We start from the raw sequence: 13,618 nt of genomic DNA, 5'->3' as shown, positions 1-13,618 counted from the left end.
ACTTAGTTTACAATATATATACATTTCTACACACTCTCTCTCTATGTTTTTTTCTCTCTTTTCTCTTTTTAGGGCCATACCCATGGCATATAAATGTTCCCAGGCTAGGGGTCCAATCAGAGCTGCAGGTGCTGGCCTATACCATAGCCACAGCAAGATCCAGGCCACATCTTCAATCTACACCACAGCTCATGGTTACACCAGATCCTTAACCCACTGATTGAGGCCAGGAATTGAACCTGCATTATCATGGATGCTAGTCAGGTTTATTACTGCTGAGCCACAACAGGAATTCCTCATTCTTTTTTATGGCCCAGTAATATTCCAGTGTAGATACATACCACATTCTTTGTCCATTCATCTGTTGATAGACATTTAGATTGCTTCTGTGACTTGGCTATTGTTGTAAATAGTACTGCAGTGAACCCTGGGTTCATGTATCTTTTTGAATTAAAGTGTTCTCCATATAAATCTGGGTGTGAGACTGCTGGATCATATGGTAACTGTAGTTTTTAAAGGAACCTCCTAGGAATTTTCATATGTTGTGGATATGGCAGAAAAAAACCCCAACTTAGAGCTCCACTCACACTGTTGGACAGTTTTCATCTTTTTGCATTTGACCCACTTAATATGTTGATACAGTAGACATAAAAATGATGTGACATTATTTCAACTTGCATTCCCTTTATTACTATTCAGGTTTGGGGTTTGCTGCTTTTATCTTTTCTTCTTTATTTTTATTTTTATTTTTAATAGTTATTTCCCCAATACATTTTTTTTCTACTGTACAGCATGGTGACCCAGTTATACATACATGTACACATTCTACTTTCACACATTATCATGCCCCATCATAAGTGACTAGAAATAGTTCCCCGTGCTACACAGCAGGATCTCATTGCTAATCCATTCCAAAGCCAGTAGTTTGTATCTATTAACCCCAAGCTCCTAGTCCATCCCACTCTCTCCCCTCCCCCTTGGCAACCACAAGTCTATTCTGCAAGTCCATGATTTTCTTTTCTATGGAAAGGTTCATTTGTGTCTTATATTAGATTCCAGATATAGGTGATATCATATTGTATTTGTCTCTCTCTTTCTGACTTAACATCACTCAGTATAAGAGTCTCTATTTCATCCATGTTGCTGCAAATGACATTATTTCGTTCTTTTTTCATGGCTGAGTAGTATTCCATTGTATATATACCACATCGTCCTAATCCAGTTGTCTGTCAATGGACATTTGGGTTGTTTCCATGTCTTGGCTGTTGTGAATAGAGCTGCAATGAACATGCAGGTGTATGTGTCTGTTTTAAAGAAAGTTTTGTCCGGATATATGCCCAATAGTGGGATTGTTGGGTCATATGGTAATGCTTTTTTCTTTTAAAAATTTTATTTATCTTTTATAGATTTCAGTTTAATGCTTTTTCATGGCTATAATGTCATCTTAGTTCTCTCTGACGTATTAAATATATCTTATTTTTAAAGTGGTCTTCTTCTTTTGGCATCTTTCTTCATATGGGTTTTTCTCAATGTCTGGTGACTCTTAGTTTCGCTCTTTTTATACTTGTGACTCCTTGTTTGTTTGCCTATTTACTGTAACCTGTGTTTAGTACCTGCAGGAATTAGGATAGACTGTGCCGACAATGAGGTCTCCTGTATGTGAATATTTCCGTACTTTCTGAGATCAGGTGGCTCCCTGGAGTTCAGTACCATGCTCATCACCTCAGTCTGGGGCTGATCCCTTTGTTATTTCAGCTCAGCCCAAACAGAAGAAGGGTCATGCCTGACCAAAGCAGGTACTCCACCTACAGATCCTTTTATAACCCCTCTGATGATATCCCCTGGCCTCCTCTCTCATTTCTTGTATCCTTTGCTTATGAGCTGAAATGTTGCCTAGAAGTGGGTTTCTCACCACTGCTTAGGTCTTAGTAGATCTCATCCTTGATCCTATCAGCTTTCTCTTATTAACGGATTGCTGTATTAGGCACTTTCTTTTATATCTCAGAACTGTTACTGATGAGTATTTCAAAATACTTAGACATTTCCTGGTCCTTTGAATGAGAGGAATGAAGGAACTGTGTTCTCATTCCAGTCTTTTAATCCAGTCTTCATATATATATGTCAAGAGCGGGTTATATTCCTTGTGAAGGTCATTTAAGTTGACTTGTTGAATTGTACATGTGTTTCCATTTATATGTATATATTAAATGTGTATATGTATAGTATGTACACATATGCAGTTCATTTCGTGGATTTACCAATACCTTACTTAGGACTTAAACATGCTCTTGGAATTAAAAAAATTTTGGAGTTCCCATAGTGGCGCAGCAGTTAACGAATCCGACTAGGAACCATGAGGTTGCGGGTTCGATCCCTGCCCCTGCTCAGTGGGTTAACGATCCGGCGTTGCCGTGAGCTGTGGTGTAGGTTGCAGACACGGCTCGGATCCCGCGTTGCTGTGGCTCTGGCGTAGGCCAGTGGCTACAGCTCCGATTGGACCCCTAGCCTGGGAACCTCCATATGCCACGGGAGTGGCCCCCAAAAACAGCAAAAAGACAAAAAAAAATAAAAATTAAAAAAAATAAAAAATAAAAAAATTTTTTATTGTGATTAAATACACATAAAATTTAGCACCTTAATCATTTTCAGGTATACAGTTCACAAACATTAATTTTATATTCACAATATACTTAAGATATTGTTATGCAGCTGATCTCCAGAACTTTTTAAATCTTTTAAAAAAAAGCTTTTTATTATAGTTGATTTATAGTGTTGTGTCAAATTTTGCTCTATGGCAGAGTCACTCAGTTATACATATATATACATTCTTTTTCTCAGGTAATCTTCCATCATGTTCCATCACAAGTGATTAGATATAGTTCCCTGAGAACTTTTTGCTTTTAATGGCCGCACCTGCGGCACATGAAGGTTCCCAGGCTAGGGGTCAAATTGGAGCTGCAGCTGCTGACCTACACCACAGCCATAGCAATGCTGGATCGTTAACCCACTGAGGGAGGCCAGGGATTGAACCCTCATGGTTACTAGTCAGATCCATTTCCACTGTTCCACAATGGGAACTTCCTTCTGAGAACTTTTTAATCTTGCAAAATTGAAACTCTTAGGTCTATTAAACAACTCCCCATTTTCCCTTTCCCTTATTCCTTGACATCCACTACTGCTTTCTGTCTTTATGAATGTGACCATTTCTGGATACCTCAGATAAATGGAATCATGAAGTATTTTATCTTTTTGTGACTGGCTTGTTTCACTTAGCATAATGTCCTTAAGGTTCATCCCTATTATAGCAAGTGTCAAAAATTCCTTCCTTTTCAAGTTTGAATAATATTCCATCTCATGTATGTGCCACGGTTTATCCATTCATTCATCAGATCCTTCATTCACTTCCACATTTTACTTTATTTTATTTTTGTCTTTTGTCTTTTTAGGGTCACACCTGTGGCATAGGGAGTTTCCCAGGCTAGGGGTCTAATTGGAGCCACAGCTGCCAGCCTATACCACAGCCACAGCAACGCCAAATCCGAGCTGCATCTGTGACCTACACCACAGCTCATGGCAACGCCAGACCTTAACCAACTGAGCGAGGCCAGTAATCGAACCCCCAACCTCATGGTTCCTAGTTGGATTTGTTTACACTGCGCCATGATGGGAACTCCCGCTTCCACATTTTAGCTGCTGTGAGTAATGCTGCTATGAACATGAGTGTATAAATATCTTTTTTTTTTATTATTACTCAAATGAATTTATCACATTTGTAGTTGTATAATGATCATAACAGTTTGATTTCACAGGATTTCCATCCCACAGCCCAAGCACATCCCCTCACCCCCCAAACTGTCTCCTCCGGAGACCATAAGTTTTTCAATGGCTGTGAGTCAGCATCTGTTCCGCAAAGAAGTTCAGTCTGTCCTTTTTTCAGATTCCACATGTCAGTGAAAGCATTGGATGTTGGTGTCTCATTGTACGGCTGACTTCACTTAGCATGATAGTTTCTAGGTCCATCCATGTTGCAAAAAATGCTGGCATTTCATTCTTTCTAATGGCTGAGTGATTTTCCATTGTGTATATGTACCACATCTTCTTGATCCACACCTCTGTCGATGGACATTTAGGTTGGTTCCATGTTTGGCTATTGTAAATAATGCTGCAGTAAATACTGGAGTACATGTGTCTTTGTAAGTAAGTCATGGTTTTCTCTGGGTATATGCCCAGGAGTGGGATTGCTGGATCAAATGGTAGTTCTATTTTGAGTTTTCTGAGGCATCTCCATACTGTTTCCACAGTGGTTGCACCAATTTACAATCCCACCAACAGTGTACTAGGGTTCCTTTTTCTCCACCCCTCTCCAGCGCTTATTGTTTGTAGACTTTTGAATGATGGCCATTCTGGCTGGTGTAAGGTGGTACCTCAGAGTGGTTTTGATTTGCATTTCTTTAATAATGAATGATGTTGAACATCTTTTCATGTGTTTCTTGGCCATCTGAATGTCTTCTTTGGAGAAGTGTCTGTTTAGATCTTCAGCCCATTTTTGGATGGGGTTGTTTGTTTTTTGGGTATGGAGCTGCAGAAGGTGTTTATAAATTTTGGAGCTGAATCCCTTGTCAGTGGATTCACTTGCAAAGATTTTCTCCCATTCTGTGGGTTGTCTTTTTGTGTTGTTTAGGGTTTCCTTTGCTGTGCAGAAACTTTGAAGTTTGATGAGGTCCCATTTGTTTGTTTTTGTTTTTACATATTACTCTAAGAGGTGGATCTGAGAAGATGTTGCTGTGGTTTATGTCAGAGGGTGTTTGGCCTCTGTTTTCCTCTAGGAGTTTGATAGTATCTGGTCTTATATCTAGGTCTTTAATCCATTTGGAGTTTATTTTTGTGTATGGTGTTAGGGAGTGTTCTAATTTCATTCTTTTCCATGTGGCTGTCCAGTTTTCCCAGCACCACTTATTGAACAAGCTGTCCTTTCTCCATTGTATATCCTTGCCTCCTTTGTCATAGATGAGTTGGCTGTAGGTGCCTTCTATCCTGTTCCACTGATCTATATGTCTGTCTTTGTGCCAGCACCATGCAGTTTTGATGACTGTTGCTTTGTAGTATAGTATGAAGTCCGGGAGCCTGATTCCTCCAGCTCCATTTTTCTTTTTCAGGATGTCTTTGGCTATTCTGGTTCTTTTGTGCTTCCAAACAAACTCTAAAATATTTTGTTTGAGTTCTGTGAAAAATGTCCTTGGTAATTTGATAGGAATTGCATTGAATCTGTAGATTGCCTTAGGTAGTATAGTCATTTTGATAATATTAACTCTTCCAATCCATGAGCATGGGATGTCTTTCCATCTTTTTGTGTCATCTTTGATTTCTTTCATCAGTGTCTTATAGTTTTCAGAGTACAGGTCTTTTGTCTCTTTAGGTAGGTTTACTCCTAGGTATTTTATTCTTTTAGATGCGATGGTAAATGGGATTGCTTGAGTGTACAAATATCTTCCTGAGATGCTCCTTTCAGTTCTTTTTGGTATATACCCAGAACTCAAATATCTGGATCACATGGTAATTCTGTTTTTTGTTTTTTGAGGAACTGCCACTGTTTTCTACAATGGCTATACCATGGTACATTCCCACCAACTGTAAAAGGATTCCAGTTGTTCCATATCCTTTCCAGCACTTCTGTTTTTTTGGTAGCATTCAGTCTAATAGGAACTGACAGTTTTTAAAAATATGTATTTGCCAAGAACTATGGGCCTGTAGAATAGAAAAAAAAATGTGATCTTTATGAATTATTACTACAGAAGTGGCAGCTTTTGATCTTCTATTCAGTCATCCTCAACAAGACCCTATTTTATAACCTTCAGTGGGGCATTTGACATTGTCTATAGATTTTCCTGGTTGGGGGAGGTTGTTTCTGGCATGTGTAAGTAGAGTTCAGGGGCTGCTAAACTTTCTACACTTCATAGGACCATCCTACAACATAATAGCATGTGGTGGAGAAATCCTGCTCTGAAACATCTGTATTATAAAGTTTGTCTTACTTCCTTATTGCCCAAGCTCAGGCACAAAAATCTTAATGGCTGGCTTCTGAGAATGCAGATGATGACAGCCTTTAGTTCAGACGTTCTGGGATCTGCCCAAAAATGTTTTCTTAGTAAATGATTTGGAGTCTTTATAGCCTTCAATTTTAGGGAAGGAAAGAGCAAACATTTTTTTAAAAAAATTCAAACTTACTGAAAACTTGGGGAAGGGTATGAAGAATTTCCATGTAATTTTCGTTCAGCTTTAACGTTTTAGTGTTTTGTATGCGTCTATGCATTTCTTTCTGAATCATTTGATTCTAGGTGGCATACATCATGCTTTTTTTTTTTTTTTTTTCTTTTTAGAGCCACATACACAGCATATGGAATTTCCCAGGGTAAGGATCAAATTGGAGCTACAGCTGCCAGCCTATGCCACAGCCACAGCCACAGCAACACTAGATCTGAGCTGAGTCTGTGACCTGCACTGCAGCTCACAGCATTGCTGGATCTTTAACCCACTGAGCAGGGCCAGGGATCACACCTGCCAGCACATGGATTCTAGTCAGGTTCATTACCACCGAGCCACAGTAGGATGTCTCGTCTTTCCTTGTCTTTAACGACTTGTGTTTTAAGATTACAGGCCAATTACTTTGTAGAATGTCTCTCAGTGTTGATTTGCCTAATATTTTCTTGGGATCAGATTCTAGCTGTGCTTTTTTTAGCATGAATACAATGAAATGGTGGTGTTTTTATTGCTTTTTACTCAAAGGGAAACAATGTCATTTTGTCCATTACTGTTCATGTTAATTATTATCACTTGGTTAAATAGTATCTACTAGGTTTTTCTATTATAATGCTAATAAGTATTTTGTGGCCATATTTTGAGACTAAGTAAATATTCTGTTTCACATCACTTTCACCCACTTGCTTTAATATTTATTAATACATCTTGCCTGAATCTATATTATTACAATGGTTTGCCAAGGGCTAATTTTCAAACTTATTTTCCTTTTGGAATTATTAGTTGGCTTATCCCATAGGATAGGGGTTTTTCTTCTCCTCCATTTATGTTCTTAATTAAAAAAATTTATAGTAGTGTGAATTTGTGATTTCGGTTTTATTTATTGACTTAACAGTTAGTCACTGTCATTAATTTTGATGTGAAACAGGATATTTACTTAGTCTCAAAACATGGCCTCAAAATACTTATTAACATTATAATAGAAAATTTGACCTAGATTTAGCCAGTGGCAGCCCATTTAGTTTTTTTCTTGTGTCTCTTTGATATGTCTCTATCATCCTTTGAGTGTTTCCTTCTTTCTAGAGCACAAAGTAATCTAAGCTCTTCTGTAACATTCTGTACCCCAGCTTTGGATTAGTCATTTCTCCAGGAAGTACTGATTAGTTTTATTTGTCAAAAGTATTTAGAATCCACATTCTGGGCACTGGTTATGCTCATCATTCTTGGCATTCAGTTGCATCTAGTCACTTTCATGAAACAGAACTAGATAGTACGAGTTTACATAATATTTTTGCACATATAAGCATAGAGATGTATTTCTTTATCTATTAAAAACCATGGGAGTGCCTGTCGTGGCTCAGTTGTTAATGAAGCTGACTGGTATCCATTAGGTTGCTGGTTCAATCTTGGCCTTGCTCATTGGGTTAAGGATCCAGTGTTGCTGTGAGCTGTAGTGTAGCTTGCAGACTTAGCTTGGATCCAGCATTTGTTGTGGCTATGGTGTAGGCTGGCAGCTGTAGTTCTGATTCAGCCCCTAGCCTGGGAATCTTTATATGCTGCAGGTGCAGCCCTAAAAGACCAAAATGCAAAAACAAAAAAGAAAACCATGAGTTCTCATTAGTGTCTCCAATTTGTTTTTACCACCACAGGATTTATTTTTCTAACCTTTGCCTAACATAATTTTGCTTACCTTTTCTGACATGAGAAATCTGGATTCCAATCATCCTTAGTATATTTACTTATTTGCTCAATTCTCTTATTTGTAATCTGTCTTCCTATCATGTAACCATCTTCATTGGTTTCTATCCTACCAGTCCTGACTACGGGGGCTGTCTCATTCTCAGCTGTGTGTGGTCAAGTCCACATTCTGGCTGACACATAGTTAACTCTATCCTTGGCAAACATACTGCTAACATGTTGTTGTGAGTTTCTAGCCCCTCTGAATATGACTGTTGAGTTTCTCAGCCCCTCTACCCCCCACCCCAGTAGGGAAGGGGAAAGAGCAATAGTCCTTTTTCATGTGCTTAGCACAAGATATGTCTGTTTTATTTTGGTCAGTAGTCACTATTACATCATAATATTTATATAATTTTGAACAATCTAAATGTGAAGAAAAATAGAGAAATTGCCTGTTAATTTTCATTGCTTTCCTCCATTATCTTATTTTAATTCAAGCATTTGGACATGTGTATAACTTCATTAGTTGCACTACAATGTAATTTTTCAATACTGATTGTTTTGAGTTTTATGAAAGAATGTAAGAATCTGTGTCTTTTTGGGCTTCCTGCCATATTTCTTCTGGTAGTTGTTTGTTTTTATCTTGGCATTTTCAGTACTGTGCTTTTCATAGCTCAGTAAACAATCACAGTGCAATTATACAGCTAACCCCCTGCTCTTCCTTCTTAATTTACTCCTAGGTCTTCAGGATATTTACTTACAATAGGTCTTGTAGAATCTAATTTTGATCGATGAAATAGCAGTAGTTTTCCACAGTATTTAACTTGAGCCGTCTGCCTTTTTTCTGGCATGAACAATTTATAATGTGTTGTTTGCAGTAACAGGTTTCACTTTTCTCTGTAAGTGTAAGAGTTTTATTTTCAAACTCTGATGACTTATGATAATTTTTCAAAGAAACTCAGTTAAATTTATAATATAAAGCATACCCTTTGCTTGGTTTTCTTGTTTGTTTCTTTTTAAGCATACCCTTTTAATTTTTATTTACTTATTATTGTCTTTTTAGGGCCACATCCATGACATATGGAAGTTCCCAGGCCAAGCCTAAGTTGCATCCACAACAATGCCAGATCTGAGCCGCATCTGTGACCTATATCATAGCTCAGGGCAACACTGGATCCTTTAACCCACTGAGCGAGGCCAGGGATCGAACCTGTGTCCTCATGGATGCTAGTCAGGTTAGTTACTGCTGAGCCATGATGGAAACTCCCAAGCATACCCTTTTTAGATTGAGGCTTTGACTATAAAACCACTGTAGTCATATTTTGTGTGTGTGTTTAACCTTATTTTTGCTAAGAGCAGTTTTATTTTATTTTATTTTATTTTATTTTTGTCTTTTTGCTATTTCTTTGGGCCGCTCCCGCGGCATATGGATGTTCCCAGGCTAGGGGTCTAATCAGAGACATAGCTGCTGGCCCACACACAGCCACAGCAACGCCAGATCCGAGCTGCGTCTGCGACCTATACCACAGTTCACGGCAACGCCGGATCATTAACCCACTGAGCAAGGCCAGGGATCGAACCCGCAACCTCATGGTTCCTAGTCGGATTCGTTAACCACTGAGCCACAACGGGAACTCCTCTTGTAGTTGAGTTTTAACAGTTCTTTGTGTGTTTTGGATAACCGTCCCTTATCAAATATCAGTCCTTTTTGTGAGTATTTTCTCCCAATCTGTGGCTTGTCTTCTCATTCTCTTGACAGAATCTTTTGCAGAGCAGATAATTTAATTTAATGAAGTCCAGATTATCACTTCTTTCAGTGATGGATCTTGCATTTGGTGTGATGTTAAAATTATTGCCAAACCCAGTGTCATCTGGATCTTCTCCTCTTTTCTTGTAGGAGTTTTATAGTTCTGCATTTCACATTTATCTTAAGTCAGATAGCGTTGGTCCTTTAACCTTGTTCTGTTTCTACTTCAATATTGTGTTGACTATTCTGGGTCTCTTTCCTTTCCATATAAACTTTAGAACCAGTTTGCAGATATCCACAGAACTTAATGGAATTTTATGGAATTTAATGGAATTTTAAGTTAATGGAATTTTAATTGTGTTTGAATAGAATTTGTTGATGTTCAGTTTGGAAGAACTATCATTTTGATGATATTGAGTCTCCTATCCTTGAACATGGAATATATCTCCATTTATTTAATTCTGGGATTACTTTCATCAGAGTCCTTTGGTTTTCCTCATATAGATCTTTATATATTTTGTTAATTTTATTTTTTCCCTTATTTTTTGGTATGTAAGTGTTACTGTTTTTAATTTCAAATTTCCACTTATTTATTCCTGATATATAGGAAAGTGATTTACTTTTGTGATGGTGGTGGGGGGCATGCATGTCTGCACCATGTAGAAGTTCCTGGGCCAGAGAGTCGAACCTGCCCCATGGCAGTGACCAAAGCTACTGCAATGACAATGCTTGATCCTTAGCCTGCTGCACCACAAGATAACCCGTATGGTTTTTCTCTTACATATTGACCTGGTGTCCCACAGTTGTTGTAATTGTATATTGACTCCAGTAGTATTTTTGTTGATTCTTTCAGATTTTCTTTATGGACAATTAATTACATCAGCCTAATTTTTTTACCTATGCATATACCGTTTTGAATCTCACTACTTTAGAAAATTTGTAATATGACTTTTATTTATTTTAATGTTTATATGAAATCCTAGCTAAAATAATCTCAAGTACAAAATAATATACTATACAGTAGAAAAAAATATATTGGGGAAATAACAATTGATTACAATAAAAAGAATAGTGTACTGTACTAATAGACTATAAATCCTTTGAGAGTCTTGATTTATCATTTCAGAGATTTGGTGAGGGGGGAGAATATGTTTTGCCTAAATGGTATATTTAAGTATGGGAAAATGTACCTCTTATCTTTTTTTTTGGGGGGGGGCATGCCCATGGCATGTGGAAATGGGCCAGGGATCAATCCTTTGCTACAACTGTGACCTGAGCCACAGCAGTAATAGTGCTGGATCCTTAACCTCCTAGGCAGGCCACCAGGGAATTCCACTTCTTTCTTTTAATGTTAGTGTAATTAAGAGTCTGGAATTTCCCGTTGTGGCTCAGTGGTTAACAAATCCGACTAGGAACCATGAGGTTGCGGGTTCGATCCCTGGCCTTGCTCAGTGGGTTAAGGATCTGGCATTGCCGTGACCTGTGGTGTAGAGTGCAGATGCAGCTCACATCCCTCATTGCTGTGGCTCTGGTGATTCCACCCCCAGCCTGGGAACCTCCATATGCCACGGGAGTGGCGCAAAATGGCAAAAAGAACAAAAAAAAAAAAAAAAAAAAAGAAAGAGTCTGGATCAAAAAATTAGCATGGACCATCTTATTTGTTTTAATATAATGTTATAAGGATTGGGAAGGAAAGTGGGATAATTGTGTTTTTTTATGTGTGGTTTTGGCCTAGATTCAGTCTTTAATTTATTTATTTATTTATTTATTTTTTTTCTTTTTTTTTTTTTTTTTTTTTTGTTTGTTTTTGTCTTTTTGCTGTTTCTTTGGGCCACTCCTGTGGCATATGGAGATTCCCAGGCTAGGGGTCGAATCGGAGCTGTAGCTGCCAGCCTACGCCAGAGCCACAGCAAGGCGGGATCCGAGCCGCGTCTGCAACCTACACCACAGCTCACAGCAACGCCGGCTCGTTAACCCACTGAGCAAGGGCAGGGACTGAACCCGCAACCTCATGGTTCCTAGTCGGATTCGTTAACCACCGCGCCACGACGGGAACTCCAGTCTTTAATTTAAATGGCTTAATGTCTCCGAGCCAAGAAGGCACCTGTTCCTTTTATTGTAAACTTTATATGTTTGGTTCATCTGTTTTTGTTTGTTTTTCTTTATAGAAATTAAAAATTAGAAAAGAAAGGAGAGAAACTCATTTCAAGTAATGACTTCTTTTTATTCTACATTACAATTCTGCCACCTAGTGTTTATACACGAAATTTTTAAAACAGGTGTTTTTTTGTTTGTTTTTTCCCCTTTTCATTTTATTTATTTATTTTTTGCCCTGCCCAGGGTATGTGGAAGTTCCTGGACCAGGGATTGAACCTGCGCCACAGTAGCAACCTGAGGCACAGCAGTGACAATGCCAGATCCTTAACCTGCTGCTCCACAAGGGAATTCCTCCCCCCCCCCCCCCCGCTTTTTTTTTTTTTTGGTCTTTTTGCCTTTTCTAGGGCTGCTCCCAGGCTAGGGGTCGAATCAGAGCTGTAGCCGCCGGCCTACACCAGAGCCACAACAATGTGGGATCCGAGCCGCGTCTGCAACCTACACCACAGGTCACGGCAACGCCGGATCCTTAACCCACTGAGCAAGGGCAAGGACTGAACCCGCAACCTCATGGTTCCTAGTCGGATTTGTTAACCACTGCACCTTGACGGGAACTCCTTTCTTCCCTTTTCAAAACTGTTTGAGAATAATTTTTTCCTTCATCCTTAGCTTACGAATTTAATAGTCAGCAATAAAAACTTTAAAAGGATATCGAACTTTTTAAGGAATTCAATTGTTAACATCTTACATTTTAAAGCTCGTAAATTGTTTAGAAATTCCTTGCGTAGTTAACCAGAATAACTGAGATTTGAACTGTTTGAATCCACTTTTAAGTGGATTTTTTTCAGTAAACATATAGCACTGTACTACATGATCCATGGTTGGTTGAATCTTTGGATTCAGGGATTTTCTGCTACTTGGGGATCAGCACCACTAACACCTGTGTTCAAGGTTTACCAATGTTTATGCAATTCAGTCTGTAATTTTACTTTCTTAGAGTCGAGGTGGGAAGAAGTTTCTTGCTGTACTGAAAGAAATCTTGGACAGGGATCCATTGTCTCAACTGTGTGAGAATGAAATGGATCTTATTTGGACTTTGCGACAAGACTGCAGAGAGAATTTCCCACAGTCATTGCCAAAATTACTGCTGTCTATCAAGTGGAATAAACTTGAGGATGTTGCTCAGGTAACAGAAGATCATTTCTATAATTCCTTTTGGCAATATGTATTACTTTGTTGATTTCATATAAATTGTTCTTTCTTATTTGTTTTGATAGGTTGAATGATTTTCTGTGGGAAAAATTTTGAAATTTTAAACTCTTACATATACTGAGAAAGTTTTCAGATTTCATAAAAATCCCAGATTCTGAGTAGGTTTTCTTTATCTTTTACTAAAGATAATTAAATCTTAGGTCTTTCCCAGTGCAATCATCTGTAATTACCACCAGCATGTGGTAGGTCCTGGGATACTTCTAACAGTTTCATCAATAAACTCCAAGGTTTTAATCTTAAGACCCTTTACAGTGAGTGTTTTAAATGAATATGTAGTGTTTGAAAATTACCTCTATTTGTAGAAGTTAATGTTGTAGGGCATAAAACATTCAGGTCAATTTTACCACATGTTTAAGTTGGGTGGTGTTGATGAATGTTTGCCTTTAGGCAGAATAGAAAAAAGGAAAAAATTTTTTTCCTGTTTTCTTTTTTAGGGTCATACCCAAGGCGTATGGAAGTTCCCAGGCTAGGGGTCGATTCAGAGCTGCAGCTACCAGCTTACGCCACAGCCACAGCAACCCAGGATCTGAGCCGCGTATGCTTAGTATATCACAGCTTACAGCAACACCAGAT

General features: G+C 38.4%; 1 protein-coding gene across 7 annotated transcripts in view; it reads left to right on the top strand.

Moving 5' to 3' along the window:
• Window positions 1-13,618, top strand: part of PIK3CB (phosphatidylinositol-4,5-bisphosphate 3-kinase catalytic subunit beta) — a 183,808-nt gene that overhangs the window by 121,632 nt on the left and 48,558 nt on the right. For all 7 annotated transcript variants that reach the window (XM_021069526.1, XM_021069527.1, XM_021069529.1 and 4 more), the window contains one exon: window positions 12,771-12,959. In XM_021069526.1, the coding sequence (XP_020925185.1) occupies window positions 12,771-12,959 (189 nt within the window). The remainder of the gene's footprint in view (window positions 1-12,770; window positions 12,960-13,618) is intronic.

Source organism: Sus scrofa, chromosome 13, assembly GCF_000003025.6.
Source record: "Sus scrofa isolate TJ Tabasco breed Duroc chromosome 13, Sscrofa11.1, whole genome shotgun sequence".
NCBI classification, from domain to species: Eukaryota; Metazoa; Chordata; class Mammalia; order Artiodactyla; family Suidae; genus Sus; species Sus scrofa.
Note: the sequence above shows the minus strand (reverse complement) of the source record. Positions and strands in the feature narration are given on the sequence as shown.